Source organism: Cydia amplana, chromosome 18, assembly GCF_948474715.1.
Source record: "Cydia amplana chromosome 18, ilCydAmpl1.1, whole genome shotgun sequence".
Lineage (NCBI taxonomy): Eukaryota > Metazoa > Arthropoda > Insecta > Lepidoptera > Tortricidae > Cydia > Cydia amplana.
Genome location: NC_086086.1, coordinates 13,100,600 through 13,115,772, shown reverse-complemented (window position 1 = coordinate 13,115,772; position 15,173 = coordinate 13,100,600). Strand labels below are relative to the sequence as shown.

The 15,173-nt window shown below is 37.0% G+C and overlaps 1 protein-coding gene across 2 annotated transcripts in view; it reads left to right on the top strand.

Annotated features, from left to right (window-relative positions):
- LOC134656515 (solute carrier family 22 member 1-like) overlaps nt 1-15,173 on the top strand; it is a 57,279-nt gene that overhangs the window by 36,652 nt on the left and 5,454 nt on the right. For both annotated transcript variants that reach the window (XM_063512076.1, XM_063512075.1), the window contains 4 exons: nt 7,611-7,790; nt 10,895-11,108; nt 11,789-12,044; nt 13,380-14,000. In XM_063512076.1, coding sequence (XP_063368146.1) covers nt 7,630-7,790; nt 10,895-11,108; nt 11,789-12,044; nt 13,380-14,000 — 1,252 coding nt within the window. In that variant the 5' untranslated portion in view covers nt 7,611-7,629. Of the gene's footprint in view, nt 1-7,610; nt 7,791-10,894; nt 11,109-11,788; nt 12,045-13,379; nt 14,001-15,173 lie in introns of those variants that run through there.

The window sequence follows — 15,173 nt, the reverse complement described above, 5'->3', positions numbered from 1 at the left end:
ATTTATATGAGTATTTATCTATCATTTATTTGACTTTAATCAGATGGTATATGAATAACAACTTTGAATTAACAAATAAATTAGCGGGGGACGTTTTGACTAGGCTTAAGCTAGTCTTAACCCTTAAATGCATAGTGATGCATTTATACACACAACATAAACATCAAATGTTATGCATTATTAAACAAATTCTATTTGTTCTTGTATATTATTTCAATAGTAAAACTAATAAATTTTCCGAATCATTACATAAATTTACGCAGTATTTTAATTTATAAAAATTACATTTGTTTATAGACGGAATGTCGGAAAACTTGGAAAAACCTGGAAGTTGATGATTTTTAGTATGTCATTTTGGGCAGATTTTTCGGGGTTTGTAATTATTTTATATTTAAAAACTTTATCATAGGTATATCACAAATAGTGTACCTTTCTAATGGTAGTAAAAAATTTATATATATATCTATTACTGAAAATTACATATTTACATAAATATGATTTAGCCAATTCAACTTCTAACACTGATTTCGCAGTAAAAATCGAAGTTATATTTTTTTTACTATTTTTCCTAGAATCGGAAAACAATTATGTGATACATATATTAATTTCGGGTAAAAAGAAAAAGTCATGCATTTAAGGGTTAAGGGGCCCACTGATTAACAGTCCGCCGGACGATATCGGCCTGTCAGTTAGAATAAAAAGTTGACAGTTCCGAACAACTGACAGGCCGATATCGTCCGGCGGACTGGTAATCAGTGGGCCCCTTTAAGTTATTATTGCTTTTTGTATTTATATTTTTATTTTGACTTTTATCGAATAAACGTGTTCTTTAGGATTACTCATAAAATTAATGATGATAAATATAAATAAATTCAATTAGTATAATTATTCTATTATACTCGAAGTGGTCACTCCTGCGAATACGAAACATAAGTATAATTCAATACGAACGAAGATACGAGTGATTTCAAATCGAGATCATATTTACATCGATTTGCTAGTTTGCATCCGCCTCCTGCTTGTCATCGCTATTATATACTTTCATTTCACCGATTCTTAACCACTAAGGACGAATGACATATTCGGTAAAATCCATAAAATTCACACTGATGATGAAACGGCCTTGACTCTTATCAGGCAAGACAAGTATAGGCGTGATCAATTCATGTTGATCATTTAAAGTCCGAATGTATGAAGACTATGAAGTATAGGTAGGTTAGGACCAGTCATGTTTCAAATTAAGAACACGTGTGCTGTTGCTGTGTAATTTATAGGACTCCATGACAAACTAATCAAGCTATGTACTATTACCTACTACCACCTACATTTACAAATGCTTGGTTGCATTGAGGTATAGGTACAGGTTGGCCCAAACACACGTTGACAATAAAATCTAAGGAATATTATACTTTACTTACAAGTCTTTTACAAAATGTAATTTTAATTTCAAACTACAATTATTTACTTAATTCAAACATAACGTATTATCTTCATCATATTTTCCTTTAGCTATTTTTTTTAAACGATATACTGTGTTAGACGATTTGACCTCATTTTCAAACTTCTTGGAATCAGTCGCAAACGCAGTCACATAATATCAACTACCTACTTAGTTCTTGAAATTTATTTTTGAGAGTTTTCTAACGTGCGGTTAAGTTTCCCGGTAAACTGGAAACTATCTCTACAACGTTTACCAATGGCCATGTTTGTATATTAGAGGCAGCACGCTTCACGGAACACACGGAATAAACTTTAGGTCGAACTTCAGTAGGTACCTAACTGGACTCGAGTTAACTATTGACGTACTTTAAGATAACATTTAAACTACCTACCACTGCAGTAGCATTCCTGCTGCAGCTTTGCTGAGTGACGGTTTGAACGTTCTAATCGCGAAATCAATGCGGAAACACAATTGAGGAAATTAACTGCGAAAACGCTTATTAGGTACTCGCTGCTGCAACGCTGCAATGGCAACGCTGCAGTGCTGCTGAAGTTGCAATCCGAATATAACCTTTGCTAAAATATAACGACTGGGATGAAGACGTCAAAATGTATCTTATGTTGAAAATAACGAAACACTTATTTTTCACGATTTCTTCCATACATTTTGGCGCAGCCTCGAGGCCTGTGACATGTGGGCCTCGCACTTTTTGTATGGGTTGTAAATTTATTATCACGTTTTTTTTTATTGAGAAACAGACAGTCTTATACGTAATAAACATATATGAGCAACTTAGCTAATAGCTACAAATTTTGGGAGCTTTTATGGCGCAATAGATACCGCACAGGTTTATCAGTATATCCCACGGGAAAGAGAATCGATTGATATCTTCCAAAGTAATCATGCATGTTCCTAATTGTCACTAACGTAAACTAATCACTAGGTATGTCGTAATTCACAATGGCAGCTGTGATTCTCGTGAGACAAACAACGCATTGTCTCCGAGATGCTCGGACAATAATTCTCTCAACACCCCTTGTTACCATGTGACGTGAGACGTGTCACAAGGTGACATTCGGGGACAGACTGCACCGGTATTACTGCTGCAGTATTGCAGCGCGGTATTACTGCCGACTGCATTACCGCCGCAAATGTCAAATTCCTGCAGCAAACGGCAAATTTGTTTTAAAAATCATTTATTTACAAACAAGATATATACAGTGTATTACTAAAAAAAATTAATAACTAGCTTATACCTAAAATAGGCCCTTGAGGCATTGTACCAAGAGTGCTGGCGACATTTCCTCGCTGTATCGCAATGCTGATGCGTTGTGCGAGGTAGGTAGCCGCCAGCTCTTCGGTCACCAGTTACGTTGATTAATAAAATTGATATTTTGAAGTTTCCTGCAGTAATGCAGTGAGTATTGCAACGCACCAATGCAGAAATGTCAAAATCGATGTAGCCTCCCAGAGTTCTGCCATTTCCGGCAGCAATATCGCCGGCAGTAATGTTGCGCTGCAATACTGCAACAGTAATGATGGTGCAGTCTGAATTCGAACGTTACCTTGAATATTATTTTAATGTAAACTTAACTTAAGGGCCTGTCAATAAATCTCCAAACAAAGAATCTTTATTAATATAAATTACTAAAAGACATAGAATATAAAACTAAAACTAACAATTAAAATAACTAAAACTAAAAATTAAAAATACCTATCAAAATTTGGTGCCCGCGGGAGGGTGCCCAATACGCAGGCAGCGTTCCCGCGCTGGATTGCGATTGCAATTCTCTGCGCGAGAAAGCTGCCCGCGCGGGGGTCGCCCGTTGCCTCCCTCAGCCGTTTCCAAACAAATGTATTTTCTGTGACCTTTAATATAATTGACCCCTGAAATAATAAATCTCGCACCAAATTTGAATCATCAAGTAATTTCAAAACGGTTACGTATATCTGCATAGGTAATTTTAATATAGGTATGTAATTATTGAAAACAAAAACGTGGTTGAACTACAATCAATATTATGACATAATAAACAAGAAAGTTCATATAATTGTTTTAAAAATCATCAATGATATGTGATAAGTTGTAGATACAACTGTTATGCCATTTTATACTCTGTATCGAATGAGTCGAAACAATGATCTAAATTTAATTAAATCATTGAACAAATTTATTCCATCCGATGGGAGTCGACGAATTTAACAGCATGTATATTTTAAACCATAGTAAATTATAAATACGTAAATGTTTATAGCAAGTTTCATGTAATTTAATTTAAGAATGTAGTTTTAGAATGGGAGCGTTACTTTGATAGTATGGGGGCTGCTTTTTAGTTATTCGTATGCGCGTTTTCCCAGAGATAAGATCGATTTTTCGCCCCCCAAAACCCCCATATAGCAAATTTCATCGAAATCGTTAGAGCAGTTTCCGAGATCCCCGAAATATAATATATAAATAAATACAAGTATTGCTCGTTTAAAGGAATTAAATTAGCAATTTTCAAATCTACTACGGACTCTTAAGTCAAAACAAACGATATTTTAAACATACAATAGGTACATACGTGGTACATACCATTCGTAGGCACAGTAGTCAGTAACTCAGGACATTGTGGTGGGGCGGCGATGCGTACTTCCGAGATACGGACCGAAGGTCGGCTCGGGTTTCAGCGATTGATTTCAATGTGGATTGCGGACGGTGTGTAGATTAAGTTAACATGTCAGTTATGAGTATAAAGCCAGCTCAATAGTAGTAACGAATACAGATGTAAAAGTATAACTAGTACTGTTAAATTTTATCTCTTTCTTACAAACAGAAATGACTAAATGACGGATAGGGACAAACGGTTTGTTACATTTGACAAAAGTTTATGAATAACTAGGAGCAAAACAAAATTCATGCAAGTTTTTAAAAAGCTCAAGATTTGAGCGACGACATAACGTTGTCGTGTTGCGTCGTCTGACTTGGTGTAGGATTCGGCAGGTTGCCCCGGAACCACCGAAGCACCACACCCTTCGGCCAGAAGTCCGCGCTTGCTATGGTGTCCTGCAGCGGGTTATGGCATCATAAAATAAAGACAATTATATGTGTGGAATTCTAGTCAAAGGTCACACTTTGTCGCTTACCATAAGGACGAGATTAGCTTGTATCCGTATACGAATAACCTGCCAAAGCATCCTTATGGCAAGCGACAAAGTGGGAGTTTTTGCTTGGAAACAACACATATTCTCAATGTGAAGCAATGGAATACTACCAGTCTACCACCACCTACGTGCTTGCTGCTGCAAACTTACAAAGTAATCCATTGTTTGTCAATTAATTTCACTCCAACTGCACTATGCACGAAGCGGATTATTGACACATGTTTGTGTTAGTAACCTTTTGACACACATTTCGAGCTTACTTGACATACATGAATGACGTGATCAAACATCACGGAGACATAGTGTGTTCACAAATAGCTGTGAGGTCGAATTAATGCATGAATACTTTGTTTAAGTTGGTCCTTGGTCCTAGAGCCGGCTCTAGGACCAAGGAACAACTTATAAAAAGGACCAAGCGAACTCTGCATGGCACTTGCATTGACAAAGTGTGGTGATGCATTCATTAATGTAAAATTTCTATGAAACTATGACGTTTATAATGACACTCTCACGTTTTGTTCTGTTTAAGTCGTTGTAAAGTTAGCTTAGATGCACTCAAAACGGATAATCTACGAGTATGTACCTCATGGCAGGCGTGTCTCACTCCGCGATTTCATCGCTTTGCTACAGGTAGCTAAAAGTATATCCGTTCGGCCCCAATTTTGGGGATTAAGCCATAAGCCGCGCGTGACGCTGTCGCCACCTAGCGGCCATATCTGTGCTGATCGTAACAGACGCGTTTTGTTAGAGAGTGAGTCTTTTGTACTTAGTAGGTACTATTATTTATTCTGTGCTCATGGTAAGCGCTCACACCTGATTAAATAGGTAAATATTTGAGAATTTGTAATATTTATATTTTTTTATGTTTATTGGTTCACCAACAATTGTTTACACTATGCAAAATATACCTAACTACAAACGTTTTGACTAATTTCGCTAAGCGTAACAATTACTTAAGGGTAAACACCACTTACATTAAACAAAGTACCTTAAATTGCATTTACGTAACATACAATAATAAAACTGTAATCAATCAATCAATATCTTTATTGCTTACTCTTAGATAGAAGTATAACTTAGGTACATAAAGCGGTATGGTACATTGCTATACATAACGATATATTTGAAATGAGGCCGAATTGTAATTTTGATCTATAAGCGATTTGCTTTAACACCACTCTAACCCTTGAAGTTTCTTTGGGTGCCGTAGCATCCCGGATTGCAGCGCGACATTACAGGCTGTATTATTCCCGTGGTTTTTGACATTTGCGGCAGCAATGCTGTCGGTGGTAATGTCGCGCTGCAATACTGCAGCAGTATTGCTGGTGTAGTCTGAATCCGAAACCTTAAGGACTCAAAGAATAGGATTGTCATGTTCTCATCAACGGCGTGGGCCTCATACATGAGTATAGCCTTAGAAGACTTTATCTCCGTGCAATAAAGTTCACGTTCGGTCAGTAGTCTATACGATGATTCAAAACTACAGCACGGTCATTAGTTAGTCAAAACAGTGAATAAGTACTACCTTAGATTAAGGGGTCAATTAACAAACTGGCAGTCAGTCTATCATCCCATTATGGCCAATTAAGCGGATTTTCTTCCTTTAGCATCTTACTGATAACCGCTCCTTAAGTCATTATTACCTACCTAATCAAGTACGTACCTGATGACATTGTTTTAAGAGATTATTTTATTAAGTAAATTAGGGCCTATTTTAGATTTAAGCTAGTTATTAATTTCTTTTAGTAATACCACTGTAGGTATATATCTTGTTTGTAAATAAATGATTTTACTATGAGTAAATTATAATTCTTAGTACAACTTTTATTTTATATTGGGTTCATCACCAGCAATCAAAAGCAAACAGGTACCTACACAAAATAAAACTATTAACTTACAATATCCAGATGAAAATTAAATGCCAAAACTTAGGTACATTAGCTATGTAGACGGAAATATGTAAAAAAACACATACAAAAAAATATTTAATGATCCCCTTTATAGGTAGACTATGATAAAGATTGCCATGCATTTTAAAATATAAGTTTCTTCAAGATCATAAGATTTCTAATTATCAATTGTATTAAATAAATGTGTCTGAAGGGGTCCACTGATTAACAGTCCGCCGGACGGTATCGGCCTGCTAGTTAGAACAAAAATTTGACAGTTCCGAACAACTGACAGGCCGATACCGTCCGGCGGACTGTTAATCAGTGGGCCCCTTTAGGGTAATTAGGATTGACATATTGAAATTGACTCTCCCCACACATAGTGTTACTGGTAATAGTAAGTCGTGGACGTTAGAGAAATGGCCATCCAGGAAATGTCAGGATTTGTAGAATGATATCCAAACTTTTGTAATGGATATAATTGTCATATGGCAACCCGACACCAGCAGGGCTCTACAATTTCCTGGAGCTCGCGCGCAGCCCGCATAGATCATCTTTTACCTTCCTTGAACGGATAAACGTATTGTTTACTGGCCTCGTGAGACAAGGCTCCAGTGTATGGAATACTTAATTCATTACGATTCGAGCATAGCAATCATTTACATTTAACTACGCCTCAGTAATAGATACATTAGATACACGTGCCATATACACATGCCATGTCAATTTGCATCTCGTTCAGACACGTTTCTTTAAGCGTTAGTGAGACGAAGAGATTGTTTATAAATTATCTAACAAGAAAAATAGACACCTAAGTTTCAATCGATGTCGTTCACGTGGTTCATGTTTTATTGTCATTGACTTATATTGGTTGTCTTGTTGTTAATTATATTGGTTCTGATTTGATTGATATTAACATGTTATCTGAGGCTTTCTTAATTACTGAGTTGTGTATAATTTTTTTCTGTTCGACAGAGCCAGAAAGTGGCAACTTCGTCTAGCACAGCGAGCCGATAGTTGACGCTTTTTGGCTGGAGAACAGAAAAAGTGTTTTCATTTTCACTACTCGAATAATATTTTTTTAAAGAGTGTAAAGTTCACCCCAATCCAATTTTAAAATTCTTTATTTTTTTCAGAGCCCTTGACGCTGCCAAGATGGAAGGGAAGAAAGAAATTAATCTAGACTCGGTGCTGGAGAGCCTAGGTCCGTACGGACGCTACAATATACTCAATTTCGTGTTGCTGCTTTTCCCGATTTTGCTAAGTGCTTTCTTCGAGTGTGGATTTATTTTTGAAGCGCAACAGCAGAATTACAGGTCAGTATTACCTGTAGTTACGTTTAGGGGCTCTTACTAACACTTAGCCCGGGTTTAGCGGGGATTAAATTTAGGTACCAGTAATCCATTAATCACTATAAGTAGTTAAAATAAATATCGACTCAAGTATTAGCGATATCAATAGCATGAGTTTTTCTATCGTAATAAAAAATAATGATTCATCCTTGAAGTAAACAATACTAATTAAGACTGCGATTTATTATTATTGCAACTGTAAATAGCGGTAAATAATGATAATTCAGTTTAATTTTATTGTTAAAGCGATTATCATTTTTATGAATTACATAAGTAGCGCCATAAATTTATCGATATCGACTAATTTCACTTGTCCTCGTACATTGATAAATAGAAAATTATAAAACTACAACACAGTAGGTATTGATTAACAGTCCGCCGGACGATATCGGCCTGTCAGTTGTTCGGAACTGTCAACTTTTTGTTCTAACTGACAGGCCGATAACGTCCGGCGGACTGGTAATCAGTGGGGCCCTTTATAGTCCTAATCCATCTCATAATTTTATTTAATAAAATAATGGTTATTTGCAAAATATTTAAATCCTATCATTGTCAGAATTAGGTAGGTACATTTTCTATTTCATTTTGTAATGTTAAGAACTTATTTTTCTCATAGCGAATGCATAACACGTATCAAATCAAATACCAACACGTCTGTTTGTCATTTAATATGACATGGCGGTAGTATGTATGTATGTATGTATAAACTCTTTATTGTACAAAACACAAAACACACATTTATGGCACAGGATAGGCAGTACAAAGGCGAACTTATCCCTTTAAGGGATTTCTTCCAGTTAACCTTTGAGTAAATGAGAATTGATGAAGAACGGTAGACAAATATAGCACTGAGTACAATAGACTCTAGACGTGACGTGTAGTCTAGACGTTTGTCACTTTTTATCTACTAAGCCCGTACCATGAGTCACTGACAGTGCCAAAACTGACACATTACGCTATCGCGAACGTTTGCACTTATATGCGAGTACGAACGAGATGTATAGAAAGTAAATTACGTTCTCGACGGCGTTTATGTCAGATGTCAGTGACAAACTGATGGTAGCCGTACTTGACAGCTTGACACTGTTATTTATTAGAAATTCATATTCGTCATCGTCATCACAATAGCGCTTTGTTTTTATTTAAAACACGAGTATCGAACATCTACATAATATGAATAAGTTTTTGGTAAAAAAAAACAGTTTTGGTACAAGCTTTTATCGCTGACTGTACTTTTTTTTCCATAGGCAACTAATACTCATCAAGTTTATCGTATCAAACATCAGTACCTAATAATAAAACTACCTTTATGCTACCAAAAACCTCTCGATTGATAACTCCTGACATACATGACGGCATATTTCACTGATAATTAGTACTACGGGCTATAAAAGTTATATTTGTAGGAAAGTCCCACGCCTACTTTATCTCAAGAAGCTATATGGGGCATTATCACTGAAAAGGGACCTTATTGTCGATGGCGCTTACGCCGCACAGCGTCGCGCGGCATTGTTGTATTTATATAGGCGCATCGTTAATAATGGCGCAAGCGCCATCGGCAATAAGGTCCCTTTTCATAGATAACGTCGCATATTATATTTGTAGGAAAGCCGCTCTTCATCTCTCTTTGTGTGAGATGATGATGTCTTCGTCTCTCATTTGAAGAGCCAATGATAAATTATCATTCCGATTTCGGAAAATGGCAAACCTAGTACAGGTCCCTAATACCCAAATAAAAAAAGCGGCTAAGTGCGAGTCGGACTCGCCCATGAAGGGTTCCGTATTTAGGGGAAAATTTATTGTTTTTTTTTTTCTATTTTTGTGTAAAAATCTTAATGCGGTTTACAGAATACATCTACTTACCAAGTTTCAACAGTATAGTTCTTATAGTTTCGGAATAAAGTGGCTGTGACATACGGACGGACAGACAGACAGACATGATGAATCCATAAGGGTTCCTTTTTTTGCCATTTGGCTACGGAACCCTAAAAAGAAAGACCAGAACAAAAGTTTTTTTATTACCTATGAGTTAAGGTTATGCGTCTTTCCTGTGGATATTATAAAATAAACGGACTTTAAAACCTAAAACTTCGTACTCTATAAAAGCATGGTAAAACCTACTTCTTATAATTTGTATGATGAAACTGACGAAAGTCTTAGAAAAATCCAAATCGTTAACTATTTCTATGTCCACAAAAAAGACGGTTTTCTTAAAGTGTTTTGACTTTGACCCAATTACGGGACAATACAAGAACCTACTCATCCTGCGTCTAACGCGTGCACTAAAACAAGCTTTGGTATGAGTTTGGCATTGTTGACTAATGACTATCAACAGGACACAACTATAAACTTTGAGCTGCATGTCATAAAGCTATATCTCATGCGTTTGACGTAGGTAACGCCTTAGGGCTTTTCACACTGGCGATTTGCGAGCGAATCTCGAGTGTGTTAAGGTGCGTCCAAATTTAGCATTTAAATGCGACGCATGCGATGATTATTTTTACTATCCAAACGAGTGAAGCAAACAATCTACAGCAAATTAGGACTTCAACAAAAAAGTCAGAGGGGCTTTAAATGTGAGCTAAAGGCATGTGTCCAATTGTTTAGTATTTAGGTAGTTATGCCTTGTCTTTTACAAAGAGCATAATTATTATAATCACTACGTTATAATCTTGTACAGTTTAGTATCTTTAATTCGTTGAAACTTGAATATTGTCATTGAATATCGGAATTCCAACGATATTTTTATCAGACCGGACAAGGTACCCTTTGCTGAACGGTGGCGACGAATTGATAAAACTTACTAAGCCGGCTCCTTATTTAGACCAAGTTTTTAATTAATAATTATCGAACTGTACTTTTGTAATTTCTTAACTGAATAACAATACAATACAATACAAATCCTCTTTATGACACATAAAGCATAAAGACTGAGGTAACAAACAAATATATAATAACGCGAGTGAGATAACAGTGTGTATCATACGGCTGTTGTAATAATTAAAAACAAACTATAAACTAGAAAACACACTAGTGTAGACTTAAATTTTCAATTTAATCTGCCACAGATGCGAAGTACCAGGCTGCGAAGGGCTGTACAACGACACCTCATGGCTCGAATATTCGTTCGCCATCCCGACCACATCAGACGCGAAACACCTAAAGTCCTGCATACGATACGCGCCGATCGGCACGGGTTGCACGGCGGATCAGTTCAACACCAGCAACATCGTGGCGTGTGAGAGATACGTGTATGAGATTGATCAAAGCTTTATGCAAGAGGTGAGTGATATGTACATAAACCTACATATTCATTTTAAAAAGACTAATAAGGTGCAGACTTCGGCCGTCTATATTTATAAATAGTTTCACGGAAGTCTTGCTTGCGTGATCATCACCATGACATTTAGATGCTGAATTATCATTATTTGGAGTATTGAAATACTTCCATCGTTCATTGAGATTTGAGATATTAGAGCAGATTTTTCAATAGTACCTAGGTACATTGAATAAGTACCATAAATCTGGGTTATAACATTCTTTGTTGTAAAAGATTTGATTAATTCCGTAAAAACATTAAAAAACAATGTATTGATGGGCCCCGAATTATGTTAATCCCTGGGTTAATTCAAGTTTACAGACTAAGTTATACAAAATGATGTTGTTTTTCAAATACCTTCCAAATACCAATTAAGGTAAAAGTACTGGTGCTCAACGCGGTACCAGTACATGTCATCTTGAAACTTAAGTCATGTCAATAGAGGTGACAGCGGGGTGTCATCTATTGGGCATTAGCATGTCGAGCACTAGTACGTTTACCTTATGCATATTAATAATATACCTATGTCTTTTGTGTTTATTCCTCTTTAATTTTCTCAAAAAGATAGCTGCAGGTCACCTTCAGGGTAAATTCGTTTTTGTATCTACGTTTTCTTTTTCATTTTACTTTACCGTCTCTTCAGTTCGATCTCGCCTGCCAAGAGTGGAAGCGCGCCCTAGTAGGCACCGTGCACAACTCCGGCATGTTCGCCGCCATGCTCTTTACCGGGACCATCTCGGACCGCTTCGGCCGAAAGATTGCCGTCGGGATCGCGGCGACCGCCTCGCTGGTCTTCGGGATCCTCCGGGGCTTCGCGCCAGATTACACCACTTATCTTGTTATGCATTTCTTCGAGGCCGGCTTTGGGGGTGGGCTTTACCCGTCGGCGTATGTTCTGAGTAAGTACCTGATGAATTGATGATTGACTCTTTGATCTGGTCTCCGGTTGACGTCGCTCGCTGCATTGAACGTCTTTTTCTTTGGAAATGATGCCGTCTTTCCATAAAATATGCTGCGTATGGCATCAACAGGGACCAAGGTCTTAATGCCATATGATTTAATTTCATAAATAAAGTGCAAGTAAATGTTAATGTCATAAAATCCGGAAAAGTTCCCACGTATCGGTCTGTGGATGTTCCTAATTCATTGCCAATGCCAATTGGCTTTTGTTGACATTGGCATTGGCCGTTGTACAAATTGTCAATAATAATGCCAACATATTTTTAACGAAACAGATGTAAACTCTTCTTTTGTTTATCCTTTGCACCTTGGGCATTTACGAACTTGACAAAAAAAAAACTCTTTGTCATTACTGCTAACTTGTTTACTTTTTAATAATAAAATTCTATCTTTAATTGCGGACACTTGAATTTAAACGTAATTTTTATCAGGAAGAACCCTCTGTTGAACGGTTGGCAATAATATTATGCACGGATCTGATAAACTCCCCTCTTTTATTTAGACTCTATTTTAATTAGTAATGTATGACCCCGCGATATTGATTATAAATACCAGGGTATCAGTTACGTTAGTATTATCATGTTATAATCATAACATCTCCTAATAGCAATTTTTCTACTACTATATCCATTATAAAATATAAATGATATACGGTTTAAGAATATATATTTTGCAACGTTACAACCGTGACCCACATAATGTCTCTTTCCATCTATAATAATGTCCATGACTATATGGTCTGCATTGGTATTCGCATTTATTTCTAAGAAACATTCATCAGGAAAACAAATAACACTTTATATGTCTGGCTCTATAAATAGCCCATTAATTACATTCATGAATCATAATAATTATCTTAATTGTGCACCATCATTTTATCGCGCTTAGCATAACTACCTAAGCAACAGCTAGTGTTTGTCTTCGTCTCGTGCTAAAAGTATACATTATTTTCAATTTTTTTTAATTTACATACGTTTTGAAGGTTAATTAATCGCAGTAAAATAATACAGTAATGTTTTATGTTCTCTCAAATCAGCCTACATTATTTTTTAAAGAAAGATCGAATGTGATTCTGAAGATGGATGGAAAGAAGTAATTGTTTCATTACTTGGAGGAATATTATATGCCCTCAGCGAAATGTGCTTGTTCTAACACACATCCTATTTCGCCGCTGATGTTCATTTTAATATCTTTATCGAGGTACATAATATCTATTTTATTCTCAACGGTGTTTACTGTATTTCTAATTCCATTCAATTCAAATTTGCCCACAGTTGTAGAGCTGGTCGGCCTCAAGCAACGCGTCATAGTATCAGCCATGTGCAACATGGCCTTCGTGATCGGCGTAGTCATCCTCTCCGGCATAGCCTGGTTCGTCAACAACTGGAGAACTTACATCTTCATCCTCTACTCTCCTGCCCTCCTGGTCACATTATACGTCTGGTTCATGAATGAAAGTTCACGCTGGCTACTAAGCAAAGGAAGAAAAGACGAAGCTATCAAAATATTGATGTCTGCTGCCAAAATCAATAGACTAGATCCTAGAAAACTTGAACTAGACAATCTCGGAGATCCGCTTTTGAAAGCAGAGAATCAATCTGATGACAAGAAATCTCAATTCTCCAAAGCGATTCGTTCTTCTATAATATGGAAGCGTCTACTGATCTGTATGTTTCTGTGGATGACTTGTTCTTTTGTGTACTATGGAATGACAATAAACTCTGTGTCGTTGAGTGACAATAAGTATTTGAGCTTTATGTTGGTGACGCTGGTGGAAATACCGGCGTACGTGGTAGTGGCGTTAGTGCTGGACAGGTACGGGAGGAAGAAGACGTTGGTAGTGACGTACACGACTTGTGCTGCGACGAGCATGCTGTTTGCTTTCTTGCCAAAGGGTAAGTAGCCAACAATAAAAGAGTCCAGAGGTAAAACTATGAGAGTCTATTCTAGTTATTTTTTTCTGCTATCTATTTAACCCTTTAATCCCCAGAAGCTTATCGTGTGCGGTGCGTCATCGTAAACATTGTCGAAATGCACTAAGTGTAAGGCCTGAGTGGACGCTCGGAGCGGAGCGTTCGGCGGGGCGTGCAGCGTAGCGTTGGGCTCACAAGTGATTTGAGCAACGTGTGCTAAGGCCGCTCCTATACGCTTGCAGTTGATTAACATGCACGCTGCACGCCCCGCCCCGCTGCATGCCCAACATAAGCGTCCACTCAGGCCTTACACTAAGTGTAAGGCCTGAGTGGACGCTCGAGTACCTATATCAAGAAGCTTTGAATGCAAAATATATATATTACGGTGTCGTAAAAGAGATTATCATAGTTTTCCACTTGGACTCTATAATTATGTTTGCCAAGCGATGGAAAATGCTGTAATTATCTTCATCACTTATCAATTCACGATAGAATAGTACCCATTGCAATTATTTTGAAATATTCGTGACAAAATCTACTTTATTTTCATAGTCTCCTCGCACTTCAATTAATCCGCTTTTTATCCAGTCTGATAATAGACATAAATTCTTTCATCATTCATAGATAAAACAAATTAAAAAAATAAAACTAGTGGCTCTTATTAAAATAACCATACTCTTTGTTTACAGCAGAATAAGTGGAACAGATAATAGTTAAGGCTAGTTTTGGGTAGAAACAATATATATTTTATATTCTTAGACCTATTAACCCGTGAGTTCCCACGTGTGTGACGTCACCATAAGCGTTCTGGCTCAAATTTGAGCCCTTGGGAGCTGACAGGTTAAAAGAACCATACTCTTGGTTTACAGCAGAATAAGTGGAACAGATAGTCAAGGCTAGTTTTGGGTAGAAACAATATATATTTGATTTTCTTAGACATGAACAATACATGAGACAGTAATAGGTTTATAATATATTGCGCCAGTACATATGCAACCTCCAATAGCTCTGTGAGCCGTAGACCTCGCGAACCCCCTGAGTTTCCCCTTAAAAAAACCCGAATCGACAAAAAAAACCCAATCGAACCTGCTCACAAAATTTCACGAGAATCGGTTGAAGATTGCGCCCTGTACAGAACATCCTGACACACGAAAG